The sequence below is a fragment of the Saccopteryx bilineata genome, chromosome 2, assembly GCF_036850765.1.
Source record: "Saccopteryx bilineata isolate mSacBil1 chromosome 2, mSacBil1_pri_phased_curated, whole genome shotgun sequence".
Taxonomy (NCBI): Eukaryota; Metazoa; Chordata; class Mammalia; order Chiroptera; family Emballonuridae; genus Saccopteryx; species Saccopteryx bilineata.
The window spans coordinates 353,629,283-353,650,683 of NC_089491.1; the positions used below are offsets into that span (position 1 = coordinate 353,629,283).

The window sequence follows — 21,401 nt, forward strand, 5'->3', positions numbered from 1 at the left end:
GGTAAGACTCATAATATCATATTTTCTCCTGCTAGTTTTTATTCAGCTATAATAAATCTCCCACAAAAGAACCGATACTTTAAACTGGGTACCATGAACTCTATATCCAGTTGTATATGTTATCTATATTGATTCTCATCATATTAACCTAGGATATAGGTAGAGACCTGGGTTATCTTGGAAAATAGCAAAATGAGAACTTGCATTTCAACCTTTTTAGTATCCATAATTTGCATACTATCTTAAGAAATATATACCTGAACATAACTCCTCACAATTGTCATTGTAAAGAACGATCACAGGCCGTTTGGCAGGGGTTCCCAAACTATGGCCCGCAGGCCGCATGCGGCCTCCTGAGGCCATTTATCCGGCCCCCACCGCACTTCCAGAAGGAGCACCTCTTTCATTGGTGGTCAGTGAGAGGAGCACATTGACCATCCCATTAGCCAAAAGCAGGCCCACAGTTCCCACTGAAATACTGGTCAGTTTGTTGATTTAAATTTACTTGTTCTGCCTGATCTGTGGTGGCGCAGTGGATAAAGCGTCGACCTGGAAATGCTGAGGTCACCGGTTCAAAATCCTTGGCTTGCTGGTTCGAAACCCTGGGCTTGCCTGGTCAAGGCACATATGGGAGTTGATGCTTCCAGCTCCTCCCCCCTTCTCTCTCTCTCTCTCTCTCTCTCTCTCTCTCTCTGTCTCTCCCTCTCCTTTCCAAAATGAATAAAAAAAAAAATAATAATAATAAAAAATAATAATAATAATAAATTTACTTGTTCTTTATTTTAAATATTGTATTTGTTCCCGTTTTGTTTTTTTACTTTAAAATAAGATATGTGCAGGGTGCATAGGGATTTGTTCATAGTTTTTTTTATAGTCCGGCCCTCCAACGGTCTGAGGGACAGTGAACTGGCCCCCTGTGTAAAAAGTTTGGGGACCCCTGCCGTATGGGCTTGGTTTACTCTCACTATTCCTCCTGTGAACTCATAAAGAACCATCCAACATCTAAGGTGGAAGTCACCAAATCCCAAATAAAATAGATATGAGAAGAGTGTCAAGATAGTTCCTGCTCTTTGGGAGTGCATCATTCCAATCTAAGCTGCATCTAATGGAGAGTCAAGAAAACCTTGCCTCTTTGGAATATGTCAGCACCCCCCAGTTAGCCACCATTACCTGTCGAAACATCTCTGGGATATCATATATGTATGTTGTCCCTAAGGACTGTGCCTGGAACCTCTTTGATTGAAGCAGGTCTTTGGTCACATAAGGAGTGTTGATCAACATGCCATGCAGTGGTCCCTGTTTGTCTCCATATGCCTGGAACATGATCTACAGGAAAAAGAGGGTGGCATGGGGAGTTGACATAGAAAAAAATCAGAAAGCTGTCTAGAGGGGCTTTTTTCACAAATGTTATTTCTTGAAACACAGTTTTGGTGGGTTGAGTAGCTAGGATATACTTCCTAGCATTGAGTACATGGTGCTCTTACGTCTCTACAAGTTAACCAACTACAAAAAATGGTATGTAGCCAACTGTACACAATAGGTTGCTCTCACTTTTGGATTTACTGAAATCAACAAGGAAGCACAGTGTAAATTTCACATTTCAGAGACCAACAATGCTTGCCTTCTAAAGTGACTCAAATTGTACATATTCAGAAGTATAATAAATCAATTAACCAGTCTGAGCAGTGCTACTACTATTTAAGTTGAGAAACAGCTATGCACTGAAGATAATGCTGTGCTTTCCCCAATAACAGAAATCCCAGTCAGGCTGTACAGTATCATCTATGCTTTAGTCTATTTGATTAGAAGGTGCTTCATGAGTATTATTAGCCACAAAGGCTTCAAATATTTCTGCTACAAGTCGATTTCATCCAGCCATCAAGCCAGCTAACTCTTGTTAGCTCAAAAGACATCACCTAGCCTGACCAGGCGGTGGCGCAGTGGATAGAGCGTCGGACTGGAATGCGGAAGACCCAGGTTGGAGACCCCGAGGTTGCCAGCTTGAGCGTGGGCTCATCTGGTTTGAGCAAAAATTCACCAGCTTGGACCCAAGGTCGCTGGCTCAAGCAAGGGGTTACTCGGTCTGCTGAAGGTCCACGGTCAAGGCACATATGAGAAAGCAATCAATGAATGAACAACTAAGGTGTCGCAATGCACAACAAAAAACTAATGATTGATGCTTCTCATCTCTCCGTTCCTGTCTGTCTGTCCATGTCTATCACTCACTCTGACTTTGTCTCTGTAAAAAAATTTAAAAAAAATAAAAAAGACTTCACTTATGGTAAAAAATATATATTTTATTAAATTATATATATACACATATATATTTCCCTAGTATACTGTCTATAACTAATGAAGAGTTCCTGCAATACTTGTATTGTCACATAATGAAATCAGCACAACAGCTTTTAATTGTTTTAACTCAAATATTTCTAGAAAAGTACTTAATATTTCAGTTTTATTTGCTTATTAATATTTATAAGTAATGCCATTATTTCTATTCAATTAATATTTATTGCATGCCCAGAGGTTGCATAGCACTAAACTAGGCACTTTATGCCTGAATAAACAAAGCACAGATCCCCCGTGCAGTGAGCAGAAATGGAGATTGGGATGTAAGGTATGTGTATCTACCCACATATCTATTCAGGCCTAATATATATAAGCTTAAGTCTACCATTAATGATTAGATTTGTGAACCTGCTGTACAGGAATAAGAAGAGAATCACATGCTTAGCTAAACCCTGGTATAGTTCAGCTAAGCGCATCCTCAGCTCCTTAGATTAGAAGAATAAGTGTGTTCTGCTGACTTGTCACTCAGATCCTATTCTGATCAAAACTTGTCTTGGGCTGTTCAAAACCCCACAGAATAGAGTTCCCAGTCCTCTTCTCTATGACCAATGGTGAAAGTCACCATATGGGAGGTAGAAATAACAATGTCTTAGAAATATAAGAGACAGAAATAATGTTTTTAGAAATTCAAACTGTTGTATGAAAGAACTGGACTCAAGAGAAATTTGGGGTTATCAAGATGTTCTCCATCATGTTTGTGATGGTGGTACATGGGAGGGTATATTTCAGAATGAACTGAACTGGACACATAAAATGAGTGCATTTTATTATATGTAACTGTATCTCAATAAGGGTGATTGTAAAATGTATATTTTTCCCTTTTTACTACACATTGGAATCGATCGACGTATGCAGTGGATTACCTAGATCTCTTCTCCCCACTGTAACTGCCTGCCATGAGTGTTCATTACAGCCAATATTATAAAGACTACACAAGGAAAAAGGAACAGAATGAAACCCAAGTCAGTCAACCCTGCTCCTTATTGGCAGAAAGAATAAATCATGTGCCGAAGTAAGAGGTTGATAGTCATGCATAGTACTGAGAGCCTCTGACTGATCAGCTACCTCTGTTAATTCCATTTTCTAATATAATGGACATCATAATTAAAAATTGGTAAAGGCCCTGGCCGGTTGGCTCAGTGGTAGAGTATCGGCCTGGCGTGCAGAAGTCCCAGGTTCGATTCCCGGCCAGGGCACACAGGAGAAGCGCCCATCTGCTTCTCCACCCTTCCCCCTCTCCTTCCTCTCTGTCTCTCTCTTCCCCTCCTGCAGCCAAGGCTCCATTGGAGCAAAGTTGGCCCCGGCGCTGGGGATGGCTCTGTGGCCTCTGCCTCAGGCACTAGAGTGGCTCTGGTCGCAACATAGCAACGCCCCGGATGGGCAGAGCATCACCCCCTGGTGGGCGTGCTGGGTGGATCCCGGTTGGGCGCATGCGGGAGTCTGTCTGACTGTCTCTCCCCGTTTCCAGCTTCAGAAAAAAAAAAAATGGTAAAGTATATGTTTTGTAAGTTCATAAAAATGTTTTATTTAATGTATCACACATCTTTCACCAGAGGTGAAAAACAATCTCAGATCCATGTAGTCTCTTCCCTTAGACCCTGTACTTATTTTAGGATGGCAGAATCACAATCATACCACGAAAAAAATGATTTTTGTCTTCTTCTACTGTGATGTAAATGTCTTGATAATAGAGATCACTTTTTATCTTTGTATCCATACTGCCTGACACACTCTAGGTCCTGATGGCGAACCTTTTTATAAAAACCACCCACTTTTGCAGTGCTGGTCAACCTGGTCCCTCCCACCCACTAGTGGGCATTCCAGCTTTCATGATGGGCGGTGTCAGAGCAACCAAAGGGTGCCGCAAATGGCCCACCATGAAAGCTGGACCGCCCACTAGTGGGCAGGAGGGACCAGGTTGACCAACACTGCAAAAGTGGGCGGTTTTTATAAAAAAGTTCACCATCACGGCTCTAGGTGGTTAATAAATGTTAAATTAATGAACAAATGAATTAATGATACACATGGTTCTGTATTATTTTAAATTTCTAAAAGTGCCAGACTGAGCTGTTCTGGTGCATTCCCTCCTCTAGCCCTGGGCCCTGCAGTTCACAAGGAGCAGGGGCTGTTGAATTCTCTCAGCTGAATCTCCTGAGGGAGACCTCTTCCTTCAGGGCTTCCTAAGTATAAGGGCCCACAGTAAAAGAAGTTCTCTTTCAGCCCACAGGTAGCTCATTCATTCATTCATTCAGATACTTATTGCGTGCTTATTTTGTGCCAGGCAGTGTACTAAACCCTGACGGAAGACTTCAGCACCTTTCATGACCAGGTCATCACCAGCCCACATGGGAGAAATTGAAGAGCTTTCTGATGAAGGAAATGAGAAAAAAGTAGTTATGAAGAAGAAACTTATCATAAACATTGAAATCTCAAGGGGCCACCTTATTTTTCATAAGAATGGACTTGCCTTGAAGGCATTATAGAAGTTAATTAAAAACATTCCTACCCATGGAAACCTTTGACTGAAAATTTCTTTAAGGTTGCCCTGAAAAACATCAAATGCAGTAAAAATTATTGAATACTCTTTCTGTTGCTAACCCCTCACGCTCCTGCGCGCTTTTCTATGTTTTAACTGTTCACTTCTCACAGGATAGATTTCTTTGGCCATCTAACTGGGACTCAAAGCACAAAATGAAAGGTCACTCTGGCAGCTATCCAGACTCAGATTTTTAAAATTCATCTTCAAGGTACTGATAAAAATGTCTTTTCTTACCTCCATCCCTAGATTTAAAAGGATACAGATAAAAAACAAGAGACATAATCTCTTCCTGGCATCTAATGCAAAGAACAGACCAAAACCTTTGTGCACACAAACTAGAGCAAGTTCATCCTTTAGCCAGAAGAAATACACTTCTCAAGTTCAGTTCAAAGACTTGAAATAACATCTCAGTGCTTAAAAAGACTTGAGCAATGGCAAACCAACCTAAATCCAGTTTCACAGCAAATGGACCAACTATTTAGAAACCAAGGTGGTAAAACATTAAAAGAGAATTAATTCTCTGTATCACAGAACTAATCTATTTAAAAAGTCGCTTTCCATTTTCATATTCTCGATTTTTCAACCTGGAAAATGGGTTTAAATTTGGCACTTTGCTCTTTTATAGACATATAATATTCTAAACTCTTTGAAAGAAAGATAATGTGTATAAATAATAAAATCACTACTCGATACTGATCAAATTATTGTTGAAATTTTCCTTAAGATAGAAGTTGGTGATATATTTAAAAAATTCTCCTTTTTTTACTGCCAATGAGTGGCCTAGCTAGGCTGAAAACATGAAGGACATATCAGATCAGAAAAGACAAGATTGTTCAAGTAGCCCAAGAGCTTCTAAGAAAGAGCCCTAAATTACACAATTCCCTCTGGAATTAGGTTCACTTAGCATCCAACAGGGCTTACCAATACACGACCAAAGGTTGAAGGTTTTATAGCACCCATGATTAGGAGCAGCCACATTTTATAAGGCAAATGAATTTTTCAAATTCACACAATCATTTTAGCTGATGGAGGACAACCCTACTAGGTGAACCAATGGGATTCCTGAGGTTGTATCTTCTATAACAAGTGCAGTGGCTTATCTTCAGGACCAGATAAACCACTAGGTCTCCTCAAAGTTTGACTACTGCTTGACTACTGTACCTGTGCCGTCCTGGAGTCAGTCACTTCCTTGTACAGGCTGATGTCCAAGTAATAGCCAGACTCGTTTGTCAGGAAGAGGCGGATGGGAATTGCTTTTCCAGTTGGGGTCAGGCGAATGTTGATCTTCAGTTCTGCCTGGAGGACACGTAATTTCCACAGCCGACTTCCATAGCGCATCACCATGCTCCGCACAGATTCCTCAATCTGACACACACATCACCAAGCACAGAATGTAAATACCTTGTAACTAGCACCTGTTTCAGGTCTGCCCATCTTCGGGAAAGGAGGAATGAAAAATGATGCTGGTTTTTCGACATGTGTGCTACATGCATGCCTTATAAAAAGTCAATATAGTTTCTACCCAACCCTATTCTTGCTTAGAACAAGTCAGGGACAATTTTATGCTGGCCTGTCATATGAGTAGTTTTCTATGGCTCACAATACCCAAATGAGTACATCTCTTTCCCCTTTTCCAATTATATTCATATTCTATATCAAAGATCTGCAACATCTAAAATTACAAGCCATGGGATTTAAGAGAAAGCCCCAAATAAGAATAAAATCTCTAGTTAAACAGCTATTAAGTAGCATTTATATGCATGGTAACTATGTTTCATTGCATTTACAGGAACTTAAATCAACATAGCAATTACCACCATGAGCTTTATTCCATACATTTTTTATTAAACTTTGTATGTTTCTTGGTAAATTGCACAAATTAACAATAGGCAATTTGTTGGTGGTGCTAGAATATTCTCTCTAAACAGAGCTGTGATGCTTGATCGTTGCCAAGTCCAACTGGGATTTAAGTATATGAAGCAGATATTCCTAGTTTCTCTAAGCCAGGGGTCCCCAAACTTTTTACACAGGGGGCCAGTTCATTGTCCCTCAGACCGTTAGAGGGCTGGACTATAAAAAAAACTATGAAGAAATCCCTATGCACAATGCACATATGTTATTTTAAAGTAAAAAAACAAAACGGGAACAAATACAACATTTAAAATAAAGAACAAGTAAATTTAAATCAACAGACTGACCAGTATTTCAATGGGAACTATGCTCCTCTCACTGACCACCAATGAAAGAGGTGCCCCTTTCAGAAGTGTGGTGAGGGCCAGATAAAGGGCCTCAGGGGGTCGCATGCGGGCCGTAGTTTGGGGACCCCTGCTCTAAGCTTTATACCAAGGCAGCTTAATGTTTCCAGTTTTCAGGATTAGGTGAGTTATTTTAACCAAAAGTCTTAGATATGGTTTCTCTTTATTGACATTTTAAAGTAAAACCATTTTCCCCAACATAGTTGCAGGCAGCTAGGTCAGACTACTCAAAATTAATGTTTCCTAAGTGAAGTATCTTTCTAAAATGCTTTCTCAACTTAGAAAAATCTCAAAAATATCTCACACCACCCTTCTCTTGTGGTCTTTCAGAAATATGTGCCACCCTTGCAATTTGTAGCTACACCACAGAATTTTAGGTTAATATGGGTTTCAAGGAGTTACTGTCTCTATTCCCACACTTGCCTGTTAACTAAGAGATAACTATCCATTCTTTCTCAAGGGAACAAAAGTTAACCATCTCTCTTAGAGGAAACCTACAGCAATCTATAATTAGAAGAAGGCAGAGCCAGGGTATATGGCTCTTTGGAGTGAAATAAAGAAGCTGATATCAAAGCCTAAATGAGAAATGGTAGGCTAAATCTAAAAATACATATAGTTACACAGGGTACAGGCCATGTTTTAAGTCTTTTAGTTACACAGGGTACAGGCCATGTTTTAAGTCTTTAAGTCTTTAAACTTGTAGAACCTTTGCTTAAACTACATGACAAGACCGGATATTCAGTGAGTTGCCCTGTTGTTGGCTTTCCTTTAGATGAAAGGAACCAATCAGTAGTTTGGAGTCTTGAAGAAAAAAAGTAGAAAAAGATTTCTTTAGGTCTTAGATACTAAGTTCAAAAAGCCAAAGTCCACGCCTACAATTTATCTTGAGAAAGGAAAACATACTGGTTCTCTTATCCAAATTCCACAATATGACAGAAAAAGGTTAGAGGAAGCAGAAACAGAGAGCAGCCTATCTTTATTACACATGGGATAAAAGGTCAAGTATAGAATCACTTTGTTTTCTTTCCTTAAATTATATGGAATGCATTTAGAAAAGAGCCTCAGGGAAGAAAACATACATAATAAATGTGAAATTTCTTATAGGCCAAATTCTCTCCCTATGGAGAAATACTAAAGAGAAATAGGTTAGACACTTAGGGAAGGTATAATTTGTCCTAAGGCCATCAGGTAAGTAACATTTAATGCAAAGAGGCAGTAATTTTACCAAAATGCCCCAAAATAGCAAAGTTAACTGTTCTAGATGAGAAATGCTTGGGAATTATATAAGACAGAACCACCATCATGGCAAAAATCATTGTACAGGTCCCAACAGAAGAAGAAAAAGAAGTTTTGTTTTTGTACTGCTTATAAATGACCAGCAAGATAAACCATACCATCTTCAGTTTTGAGGTCTGCTCTGAATGGCTATAGCAAATTTCTGACACAATCCCCAAAACCCAGTCCTACAAGCATTCTGTAAACTATTAAGATCAAGGACTCACCCTGTCTGTTTCTAAGTCCGAGTGTGAGGAAATATGACTGCATACTCGTGCTTGTGTTTGCTAGTCTTGGGAGAGAAGCTGAAGAGAAATGTACCTTTGATGGGTCCATGATGACTGTAGGCACAAAGTTGAGAAAGATGTGGTTGCAGTCAGTACGGACATTTGTATTATTAAAAGCGACTTCCAACTCATCCATAGCTTCCAGGAGTAGCCGCTCCCCTTCATTTTGTAGATACTCAAAAGAAGCTTCCTATGCAGGAAGAAATCACCAACAAAATTAATGTGTTTTAAAAGAGGCAATAAAGAAATGGTTATTATAATTACTTAAGCAGCAGTATGCCATGAATCATAAGGCACCTGCTACAGACGTTATTTACCTTTCTCCCTAGTCAGCCCAATAACCAGAGGCAGCAGGGGCAGGCAAGGGCAGATTAAAAATTCTTGCAGCCCTTCCTCCTGTCTCTTAGTGTATCATTTCCTTCTAACAGGTGGAGATGCTGGGCATCCCCAAAGCTGGAACCCCAATAGTTTTATATCTCATATATGCCAAACAGAGCAGTCTAGGAAGAAAACCTGCTTAGAAAGGAAAAGCTGAAGAAAGGTTATGGCTATGCGATGGTGTGATAACTAATTCACCAGGAAGCCCTCTGCTATGTACAGAAATCACCCTATGTCTAGACAGGGTTACCCTGGGATCACTTTTAACTCTCTTCCTTATTCTCTATCATCACCTAACTCTCCCTGTGATTACTGTTAGCATGCTTTTCCTTTTCTCAAGTGAGTGCTAATTGTGCGTTCATTACCAAGAAAATTCAAATAAAAGGGATAATAAGCCCTTAATTATATGGAATATTTACTTCTGTGAGAGAAATGACAAAGACTTCTAATGGTTATTAGAGAGTGAGATAAAAATAAAAAGAGCTTTGATTCAAAACATGAAACCCTAATTTTGAACCATGACTTTTCCTCTGCCCCTACCCCAGGGATAACTTCCTATTAACGTACAGCACCCACCTTGGTAACCAGATCAGAATGTCTGATGATTGCACGGACAAAGAACCTATAGTCTGTCACTTCTGTGCCCACTTCCACTTTGGCTGCCCCGAGATAAAGGTGCATCTTGTGATTAGCACATGGAATGGCAGTAAGGTCAAAATTTCTCATCCGGTTCAGCTCTAACTGGAAAGCGAGGGCAGGCTCCAAGTGACGATAGATACGATCCTCCTCAAACTGAGCACAAAAATTTGAGGATAAAAACAGCTCACAAGAGGCGGTTACAAAGTTATATTATGAATGTGTAGGTACAAGACATGCTTAAAAATAAAAACATAAGCTACGATGTGCTAATGAACAAAAATGAGCTACATACAAAGATAATGCTATAGCCTACATGAGATTAGGCACTAAAGAACTATTTACTTTCAAGCTTTCATTTTTAATGCTTGTATAAGTGATGATGTGCTCCATTAAAAACAAACAGAAAACATCAATTCCCTCACAACTTGTGTAGCATTTAATATCTTTATAATTCATTTTTTATAATTAATGACAAAATGTTTCACATTAACAACCACCTCACATACCAATGTTTTGGGTTTACCCAACTGGTCTCAACTGCTTATGGGCCAAAAACCCATGTCATATAATAACAGTTATCATTTCTGGCACACTATAAAGAACATAGTCAACATTTGACAAATAAACATTATATAATTTTTAAAAATAAAGATATTTGGCTTTGAAACATACTATATCCATAGATGTGTGTGTGTGTGTGTGTGTGTGTGTATAAAAAGATATACACATATCTTTTTTGTATGTGTGTGACAGAGAAAGAGAGGGACAGAGAGACAGGAAGGGAGAGAGATAAGAAGCATCAATTCTTCATTGTGGCACCTTAGTTGTTCATTGATTGCTTTCTCATATGTGCCTTGACCGAAGAGCTACAGCAGAGCGAGTGATCCCTTGCTCAAGCCAGTGACCTTGGGCTTAAGCAGGTGAGCTTTGCTCAAACCAGATGAACTCATGCTTAAGCTGGCGACCTCAGGGTTTCAAACCTGGGTCTTCAACATCCCAGTTCGATGCTCTATCCACTGCGCCACCACCTGGTCAGCCTACACATATCTTTTTTAAGAGTTGTATTTAGCCCTGGCTGGATAGCTCAGTGTTAGAGCATTGTCCTAAAGCACAGAGAGTGCCGGTCAATCCCCAGTCAAGCACATGGAGGAGCAGATCTCTCTCTCTCTCTCTCCACTTCTTCTTTTTCTAAAATCAATCAATAAAAAAATAAAAATAAGAGCTGTATTTGTATTTATTGCATGTTTTGCTGAAACTAAAATGTTTTTTCAGAGTACATGTCAATTGAGTGAATGGAGAGAGAGTGAGCCAAAATATAAGCTGGTAACAGGAAGAAACCCACATGGTCTATAATTCTGTACTTTAAAATTGAAAAAAGAATGCATATAAACGAGACCTGCATATAAACAAACTGTGTGTATAGGTGATGAGAATAATCCTTCTGAGTCTAACAGTCCTTTAATATCATATCATTAGAATCATCCTAAAGCATAAGGATGATTTTGAAAGTTAATGCTTTCTTTGGGTAGGTCAGTACATTTGACTGTTTCCTAAACCAAAGTCTTTCAGAAGGATGTCTTCTTTGGTTCTAAGACATGTGTATGGCAAAGGGAAGCACAAGTTCAATTAGAGAAAAAGTGGCAAGAGTATATGGCAAAGATAAGCCACTCTTGGACTTGTAAGAAAAAAAAAAAAGAAGGAAGAAATCAGTTCTTACCTTATCCCTTGCTCGAAATGTGAAGAACTTAGGGAATTCTCTCTGTGTTAAAAAGAAGGGGAAAATGTATCAGTCCTTCACAGATATGGCTCTTTGGGGATCCACACATAGTACAGACGCACTCAAGCATCTAGAAGATAGTTTCCTAGAAAACCTGATCCTTACCGAAGCTTAGCCCAGGGAATACGAATGACCCTCTGGGTAACCATCACTTTGACCTCACTTCCAAATTTGAGAATCACCACACTATTACCCTAACTTTAACAGCTACCCTCTCTTGGGGTGGGGGGAGGGAAGGATAGTATTTTTTCATTGCCCAAGTGAAAAAAAAAAAATCTTCCTGGGTGTTGCTCTTGGCACAACCTGGCAAATAAAATCAATACACCCTTAAGCTTCAGCGCTGCAATAGTAGTTACTGGACTGATTTCCCAAGTTTCTCCTTAAGAAACTCTTAAAATGTAAACTAGCCAGAAAGCATAGAATCCCCAATCCATGTGTTTTCCTCATTCACTCCCAAGTTAATCATGTCAATTAAACAATAATGTTTCAAGACAAAGAAAAGTACAAGATGTTACTTTGGTCACTACCACTGTATGTATAGGCAAGAATGGGGTGAAACCAGTGAACCTGGAATCTTTTGGTCTTACTGCTCTTTTGCAGGGCATTACAAAAGAAAGCAGCCAATTTACTAGGACCTTATTAATTAACAGAGATGAATTCAATTAGCAGAGTCCATTAGTTTCTGAAATTTAACTTATTAACACCAAATACTCCTGGTTTCTTGGATGGGAAGCTCAACCGGCTGTGTTAGAATCATGTCATTACTATTTGCCTCTATAGGAGGTTTCATTAGGCATCTTCTTCATTATGAGAGCAATATAATCAAATACTTATGGTTACAAGGCAGAGAGACCAGGACTAGCTGCATAAATGTCCCTCAATGAGCTTTAGGAACCATGAGGAAACATGAACTGAAATGAAAGGTTTCTAGATGGCAGGTTGCTCTCATGTGCCTTCAAGTGCTCTTGACAACCTTTCAAAGTAGGTACCCATTTTACAGGTGAGGAAGCCATGACCTAGGGAGAGGCCCAGGATCAGACACCTAAGATATGAACTTAGGTCTCCACGTGCTCTCTCACCTCCACCCCTCTACTTTTCAAGTGTAGGTCATTACCTTTCTGTTCTTGTTACAATCCAAATTCCTTAGAGGACGTCCTTTGATAAGACAGAAACTAAGACTTAAAAAAAAAAAAAAAAAAAAAGCAAAACTCATGCTGAAAACTTGTGGTTCTTAAATTTACTGAGAACTTCTTGAATACTTTCCACAGGTATTATACTTCACCCTCACCTTAACTATAACTTGCACAGTTAATAAATCTTATATTTTCCCTGCATTTTAACAGGCTTCTTGGAGCTTGTTTAACAAGCTCAGGAAACCCCTTGTCCAAACTTGGGTCTTTAAAAGCCCTTTGAAAGTGGATTTTACACAGCACTAATCTTTTACTGATGTTTTCTTCTAAATAATTCTCCAGTTCCCCCAAATGATAGTAAAAAGCATGGGGATGACTTCAAGGTCATGCAGGAAGATGTTCAGCTGCACTGTCAGTAGGTTTCATGCCTAGGGCTTCATAGTTGTTTTTTTTTGTTTTATTACTGAGAGGTATGGCTTTCAGAGCATTAGCTAAGGTATCACAAGACAGAAAAGGAAGGATAACAAAATCCTTTCATAAAATTTTTTGAAAGAAAAGTCAAGGAGAGTGATAATACAATCTTTTAAGCACACATTCTTCATTTCTGCCTTAACTATTAATTAATTCATTAAGATATTTACTTAGTGCATGATTTATACATACTTGAATAAATCATTTTCCTTCAAACAACTAACAGTAGTAACCAAAAATCTGCTTTATCACTTAAACCAACCAAAAAACTTGTAGTAACTAAAAGGCATGAAAAGCAAACATTTTGAATAGAAATGCCTTTACTACAAATAATGAAAGAGAATGACTAATTCTTGGCAGAGGTGGGAAAAGACCACCAATCAAAAAAAACCACTTTCATTTAAGTTAGCTAAGAAAAGGTGTTATGAGATGATATCAGCCAACCTTTCTTTAACTCTTGAGTAAATTTTAGTTCTGTAGTAAAGTCCTCAACTTAAGCATGAAGCACTCGGAGTAGGAGATAGTATGAACTTCTGTGCAATGAGAAAGGAGGTTATGAGCAAGTCTTCACATCTGATGACTTTTATAGAAAGGCACTTCTTTAGGCACTCAAAAAAAAAAAAAAAAATCACAGGAACACAGATAAACACAGAAAAGAAGAAATCCTAAAGTCTGATCCTATAGTTTTAGTAAATTCCTTCATCCTACCCTCGTCCTCATATTGCCAATTTTCCCACTAACAGCATTCATGTTTATTATATCACTAATGTAAATTGCTTTCCAGGCATTCTACTAGAATTATGGGCAAATATCATAATTGAATGTACACAAAGAAAAACCTTCGTAGTGTTCTGATACCAAAAAACAAAGGAATGCAACATTTCTCAGGAAGAAATTATATCCCTGCTGTGTTCTAATCAGCCAACCATCATCAAGACAATCAAAATAATTTGCCTAAATTAGCCAATCAAGACACCCTGCAAATCAGAGAATGTGAAAACCTGCAACAGAAAACATCATAGCTGATTATGATACTAATAATCGTGTTAAAAACCTAATGAGATGAAGAAATTGAAAGCTTGCTAGTGCAATTCTCTTTTACCTCAACATGCTGAGAACTAATTATATAGACTGTAATTAAAACAAAAACCCAAACCAAACCTTCTGCAAAACTAACAGTTCAACCACTAACAAACAAAACTACGAGTTTTTTTCAGCTTTACCGAGATATAATTGACATATCAATTTTTTTTTAAAGAAATAAACTACTAACCATGAAAACTTTTCAATAGTGGACTCTTCCTTCCAAAATATTTAATTTTAAAGTGGGAGTCATTCACCTAAAATCAGTAAAGGTATAGCTATCTCCTAGGTGATTTATAGCAAAAATTTTAAAACCTCATGAAATTTTGTGAAGAATCAAAAGCAAACGTAACAGATAAAAAATTGGTTTAGAATCTTATCACACAGTATAATGCTCTCCATGTCATAGAAAGACAAGTACCATATGATTTCACTCATATGTGGAATCTAATGAACAAAATAAACTAACAAGCAAAACAGAGACAGACTTATAGAGTATAGGCTGACAGATGTCAGGGCTGGGGGAGGGGAGCTTGGTGAGGGCAATGGAGGGTTGAGCAGAAAAGAACAGAAAAAAACTCATGAACACGGACAACAGTGTGGAGGCTAGAGAGGGAGGAGGGGAAGTGGAAGAGCAAATGGGGGAATAAATGGTGATGGACAAAGACTTGACTTGGGGGAGGTGAACACACAATTCAATATACAGAGATGTGTTACAGAATTGGGCACCTAAAATCGTGTAATTATGTTAACCAGTATCACCCCAATAAATTCAACTAAGAAATTTTTTTAAATAAAAAAAAATTAAAAAGTAAAAAAAGAATCGCATCCCAGTTTTTGGACCTAATGCTTTTGCTTAGATGGCAAAAAATAAGAAGAAATCCTGAAAATACATTTTAATATCCTTAAAACAACTTGGACCCTGGCCAGTTGGCTCAGTGGTAGAGCCTCAGCCCAGCATGTAGAAGTCCCTGGTTCAATTCCCAGCCAGGGCACACAGGAGAAGCACCCATCTGCTTCTCCACCCTTCCCCCTCTCCTTTCTCTCCTCCCCTCCTGCAGACAAGGCTCCACTGGAGCCAAGTTGGCCCCGGCGCCGAGGATGGCTCTATGGCCTACACCTCAGGTGCTAGAATGGCTCCAGTTGCAACAGAGCAATGCCCCAGATGGGCAGAGCATCAACCCCTGGTGGGCATGCTGGGTGGATCCTTGTTGGGCACATGTGGGAGTCTTTCTCTTTGCCTCTCTGCTTCTCACTTCAGGAAAAAAAAAAGAAAGAAAGAAAAGGAGAAAGAGAGAAGGGAAGGGAAGGGAAGGGAAGGGAAGGGAAGGGAAGGGAAGGGAAGGGAAGGGAAGGAAGGAAAAGGAAAGGAGGAGGGAGGGAGGGAAGGAGGGAGGGAGAGAGGGGGAGAGAGAGAGGAAGGAAGGAAGGAAGGAAGGAAGGAAGGAAGGAAGGAAGGAAGGAAGGAAGGAAGGAAGGAAGGAAGGGAGGGAGGGAGGGAGGGAGGAAGGAAGGAGGGAGGGAGGGAAGGAGGGAGGGAGGGAAGGAAGGAGGGAGGGAAGGGGGAGGGAGGGAGGGAGGAAGGGAGGAAGGGAGAGAGAGAGAGAGAGAGAGAGAGAGAAAGAAATCCTGAAACTACATTTTAGTAACCTTAAAACAACTTAGGCCCTGGCCAGCTGGCACAGTGGTAGAGCATCGGCCCTGCATGTGGATGTCCCAGGGTTCGATTTCCAGTCAGGGCACACAAGAGAAGCGACCATTTGCTTCTCCAGCCTCCCTTTCTCTCTCTCTCTCTCTCTCTCTCTCTCTCTCTCTCTCTCTCTTCCCCTCCTACAGCCATGGCTCAACTGGTTCATGCAAGTTGGCCTTGGGGACTGAGGATGGCTCCATGGCCTTGCCTCAGCCACTAAAATAACTAGGTTGCAGAGCAACAGAGCAATGGCCCCAGATGGGCAGAGCATCTCCCGGTTGTGGCTTGCCGGGTGGATCCTGGTCGAGGCACACGTGGGAGTCTGTCTCTCTGCCTCCCCAACTCTCAATTTAAAAAAGAAAAAATAACCTGGTTGAAAAAAATATTGAACGCTTCAAAAAGTGTACTACTTACATTCTAATTACATAGCACTTTCTGCTGCCCTTTTTGGAATCTGAAATGTGAGTGAAACTGACAGAGACGTAAGACTACACAAAACTAGAGAACTGCAGCTTACAAAGCTGCAGAAATTCAAAGAGCCTATTCTATTGCTTTTAAGGCTTCATATTGTAAAATATGAAGACATTTACAAGAACAGGCTTGTTTTTCCTCAAAATTTCTGTTAATATATCAATGTTAAGCACTTATTCAAATCCCATTATAGGAAGGTACCTGAATTTAATTAGATGGCTACAGAAACAGACTCGACACCAAGCATCCTTAACGCTGATAAATATTGCCAGCTCAGAACGGGCTCCATATCAAGTCAAGAGACTTAAAGTAGCAGCAGACATGCCAGTGGGACTGTGGAGATTAAACAACGAAGTTTTGGAAATACTTATAGCCTTCACTGGCATCTGAATAAACAACCTAACAATATACACAGTCTCTAGAAACCTCTTCACTGGCTGACATTTGCCTTGTTCTGGCTCTGAGCAGTCCGAGAGATGACTATGTAACGGCACAGCTGCTTCATTGCACGCCAGCTAATGCTGTTCTTGAACCAAACTTGGTAACCTTCTTCCTCTCCTTGCCCCCTTGTGTATGCATTCTCTCTTCTATTCAACAATATAGGGATTTCACAGCGTGGAGACTGCATACATCACACTGGATTACCAAGAAGCCAGAGAGATCAAGGGATTCATCTCTAACACTCACAGAAAGCTTCCTCTTTTTCACACTACACTAACTATGGGGCAAGTACACATTAGATGACATGACAGAGGCTAAGCATCCTTCATGAATGGCAAGCCACCACCAGCAGAGAAACTTACAGCAGCACCATGGCAGTGAGCCCCGGATTTGTACAGCTGCTGCCATGGCATCCTGGCTGGTGCAGATCCTGGATGGAATTCAGTAATAGTTGCCCTTGCCAGCTCTGTAACCACTAATCATTTCTACAGGGCCTAACATAAAAATAACTCAACTCCTCTGCTATTCAATTGTTCAGAGAAAATCCAGTCTTCACCTAGACTTTAACTTCTCTAAGTCCTAAAGCAACCTTTCTTACACATGACAAATCACGTCACTTGATAATGTAACTGATTTCCCACTTGATGTTACTATAAACAGGAACTGGACTGTGATTCCCAGGAAACACTCACAGCTAGGCTCACTTCCTAGCAGATACTGCTTATACATGTCCCTATTCTACCTAAATCCAAAAATATTAGGGTAATAGGGAGAAAAAATGTTTTAAAGAGGTAGATGTATAGGACATAACAGATTCAGAGTTATAACAGGGATTTTTGTATGTATAAAACACATACCCCCCAGAAAAATGCCCATAAGAATTCATTGCTTCGGCTTTTTAAACATTTTAGTAGAGAGTTTTAATTTATCATGGAATTTTTATTATAAGAAGCCAGTTCATGTTCTATAGACATAAAGACTGCATCTGAACCATTAGGAAAAAGGAAAACAATTTTACAAATTCAGTATTATTCCCTAGAATAATATAGTTCCCCAAAGTCAGTGAGAAAAAGAAAACCACATTAATGCTTAAGAACCTAGCCCAATACTCTTCCCAAATCCAGGGCCTGGCTCTGCCATGTCTACCTTAGCTCTGATCAGCATCCACCAGCCATGGTATTTATTCATGGGCTCTCATATTCTATCCCCAAGTATCAATTTTATTCTCTAAGCTCTGGATTTTTCTTCCTAAAGCCCCAGGGTTCTTTTTAAGCTCCTCATACTTCTTCACTGCCTTCAGTTTCCTATCTAAAGTTATTGATTGATATATGTCTACACTCTGCTTGGTTTCCTGACATTAATAACACAGGGGAGTAGTGCAGTCCACAACATTTCCTAAGCATTTCAGAAAATCTTAGCTCTTTAGTTTGCAGAGTAGGCTCTCTTGTTTCTCTATAGACTAGACCAGTGATTTTCAATCAGTGTGCTGCAAGAATTATTAAAATGTGCAATCTCTTTTCCCTTTTAAAACGGGCATTGACCTCTTTTCCCTTAAGATTGTCAAATAAAAAAAATGACAACAGCCAACACAACAGCTGTTTGGTATGAATGAATCAGAATTATATCAATTGTTTTGGTCAGATCAGCAAAAAAATATATTTTTTAGTAAGCCACAGAATTTTAGTAATTAGTTTATGTGTGCCCTGAGATGAAAAAGGTTGAAAAATCACTGGACTAGACCAACAGGTGAACTGTGAGAAGGAAAACAAAATGAAAGTGCTAAAGACCTAATAAACAAAAGGGTAATAAAAGCAAGCGCACACATAAGTCCTTGAGTTTAGAAAATCCTTCCCAGAATCCCAAATGTTATCTATGTTATTACAAATGAATAGGGCTTAAAAATTAAATTATCTTAATTGCTTAAGCAAAACAAAACAAAATTCTTATCAGAAAAATTAAGACTTATTAATATCCTCTGAAATCTTAGCTACATTAGATGGACACCTAAAGAATTACTTTGACTATAATCAGCCACTTCAGAGAATGATAGTGATTGCAAACTGGATGTTTGGCCTTAGTGCTATGATCATACTGGTTGGCCCAGGCGCTGAGGATGGCTCCATGGCCTCTGCCTCAGGTGCTAGAATGGCTCCTGTTGCAATGGAGCAACAGTCCAGATGGGCAGAGCATCACCTCCTAGTGGGCTTGCTGGGTGAATCCCAGTAGGGCACATGCGGGAGTCTGTATCTCATCCTCCCTGCTTCTCACTTCAGAAAAATACAAAAAACCCCCACAAAAACCACAAAACACCCCAAAAAACCACCACCACCACAATAAAAACAGAAGAACTGAATGGTCATTATAATTCTTTCTAAAAGAAGAGGGACCAAAAGTCAGTACAGCCCTTCTAAATAATCCACATGTATTCTATGTTTACAAATTCTATGTTTAAAAAGTCAGGGGCAAATGGACAAAACAGTAAATATTTTATTACTGCTCCTTTTACTTACATGAAATCTCTGATCCACTTCATAGCTGATCTGTTTCCTGAAATCCTTTCAAATGATAGAAAGGAAGGGAAAAAAAGGAAAACAACAGAAGCTGGCAATTAGTAACAAATTTAAAAACAAATTAAGTAAAATGTAATGAGTTAATGCCTTTCTTAAACTAATAGAAAACAGTTATTTCTCTGCATAATTCCTACAAATAAATGTATAATAATAATTCCACTTTTTAAAAATTCTAGCAGCCGTGTAAAAAATATTAGAAAATAATTCACAAATTGCCAATACCTTTTGTGCAACCAGGAAAGTAAGGCGCCGGATTCCATGCTCAACCAGAATAGCTTTCTATGAAGAAACATAACACAGGATAGATGATATCCTCATTCATCCTAACTCTTACCCCATTCAGTCCTGTCAGGCTCTAATTGTGCTAAGCACCCTTTTTGGTTATCTATGTCTTGGTTAAGTACTTTTAAACTTGCAAATAAATCTCAATCTGGTTCTGGGACCAAATCCTATGGACAAAACTGAGTGAGAACTTGGAAGAAAAAGGGATCATATGAAGTCATCTAAATTCTTTAAGATCTCATGCACACCAAGGTAGACTGTAACACAATTTTTGCTTATAGAAATCACATTGCTGGGCATGGTCAAATGTGAAGATTAAAAGTAAAACAGAAGTTAAATAAAATCAGGTTATTCAGGTCAGAAGGAAAAAAAGAAATTTTCATAAAACAGAATATTCAGATCCTAAACTGTTATTTAGATTATACCTAGCATCTACCATCATATACAACATTCCTAGAATTCAACCTAACAAAATCCTGATCTTTTTGTTTCTTCTAAAATATGTCCCCCCTACTTTACATGAAGGTATTTTTAAAAAGATTCTCTTTAAAAAACATTTAAAGCAATGTTTAATAGACTTTTAAATTTAGTGATTATTTATATATCTACTTGGCATAAGGTGAGCAGTTTTTTAGCAGGCAAAAGAGACCAGCAATTTCAAGAAAGTCTCTTTTTGAGTCTTGGGCCTTCAGATCTAAGCTTTCTTCTATTTTGTACTGCTCATTTATCTCAAAACACAGAGACAAAGAAAGTAAACAGCATGATCTTAAAGGGCCCTAACAAAGAGGGGCTACATGGCAACAAGTAGGAAAGCAATCCTACCAGTTGAATGACCTGGGAAAAATATATGAGTAACACAAACAGAAAAAGGATGTGGACTTTCCCAGTCTATATCCAGATATTAGTTTCATCACATTCCTTACTATAACTCTAACCAAGATATGTTCATAAGCCAATTCTTGACTTTCTGATACTATTTTTATTTTATTTATTTATTTGGGGAGTGTATTTTTCCAAAGTTAGAAATGGGGAGGTAGTCAGACAGACTCCTGCAAGCGCCCAACCAGGATCCATCTGGCATGCCCGCCAGGAGGCAATGCTCTACCCATCTGGGCCATTGCTCCGTTGTGGCAGGAGCCATTCTAGCACCTGAGGTGGAGGCCATGGAGCCATCCTCAGCCCCTGGGCCAACTTTGCTCCAATGGAGCCTTGGCTGTGGGAGGTGAAGAGAAAGATAGAGAGGAAGGGGAGGGGGAAGGGTGGAGAAGTAGATGGGTAGTTTTCTTGTGTGCTCTGGCTGGGAATCAAACCCGGGACTTCCACACGCTGGGCCAATGCTCTACTGCTCAGCCAACCAGCCAGGGCCTGATACTATATATATATATATATATATATATATATATATATATATATATATATATATATATTTTTTTTTTTTTTTTTTTTTTTTACAGAGACAGAGTGAGAGTCAGAGAAAGAAATAGATAGGGGCAGACAGGAACGCAGAGAGATGAGAAGCATCAATCAATCATTAGTTTTTCGTTGCGAAACCTTAGTTGTTCATTGATTGCTTTCTCATATGTGCCTTGACCGTGGGGCTACAGCAGACCGAGTAACCCCTTGCTCGAGCCAGTGACCCTGGGTCCAAGCTGGTGAGCTTTGCTCAAACCAGATGAGCCCGTGCTCAAGCTGGTGACTTTGGGGTCTCGAAGCTGGGTCCTCTGCATCCAGTCCGACGCTCTATCCACTGCGCCACCGCCT

General features: G+C 39.4%; 1 protein-coding gene across 1 annotated transcript in view; it reads right to left on the minus strand.

Moving 5' to 3' along the window:
* The window catches only part of ACACA (acetyl-CoA carboxylase alpha), a 273,603-nt gene that overhangs the window by 102,305 nt on the left and 149,897 nt on the right, over positions 1-21,401 (minus strand). Inside the window, exons 34-40 of the mRNA XM_066262811.1 lie at positions 19,581-19,637; positions 19,299-19,343; positions 11,443-11,484; positions 9,663-9,878; positions 8,743-8,898; positions 6,053-6,256; positions 1,171-1,326 (exon numbers count right to left, since the gene is read on the minus strand). Of these exons, the coding sequence (XP_066118908.1) occupies positions 1,171-1,326; positions 6,053-6,256; positions 8,743-8,898; positions 9,663-9,878; positions 11,443-11,484; positions 19,299-19,343; positions 19,581-19,637 (876 nt within the window). The remainder of the gene's footprint in view (positions 1-1,170; positions 1,327-6,052; positions 6,257-8,742; positions 8,899-9,662; positions 9,879-11,442; positions 11,485-19,298; positions 19,344-19,580; positions 19,638-21,401) is intronic.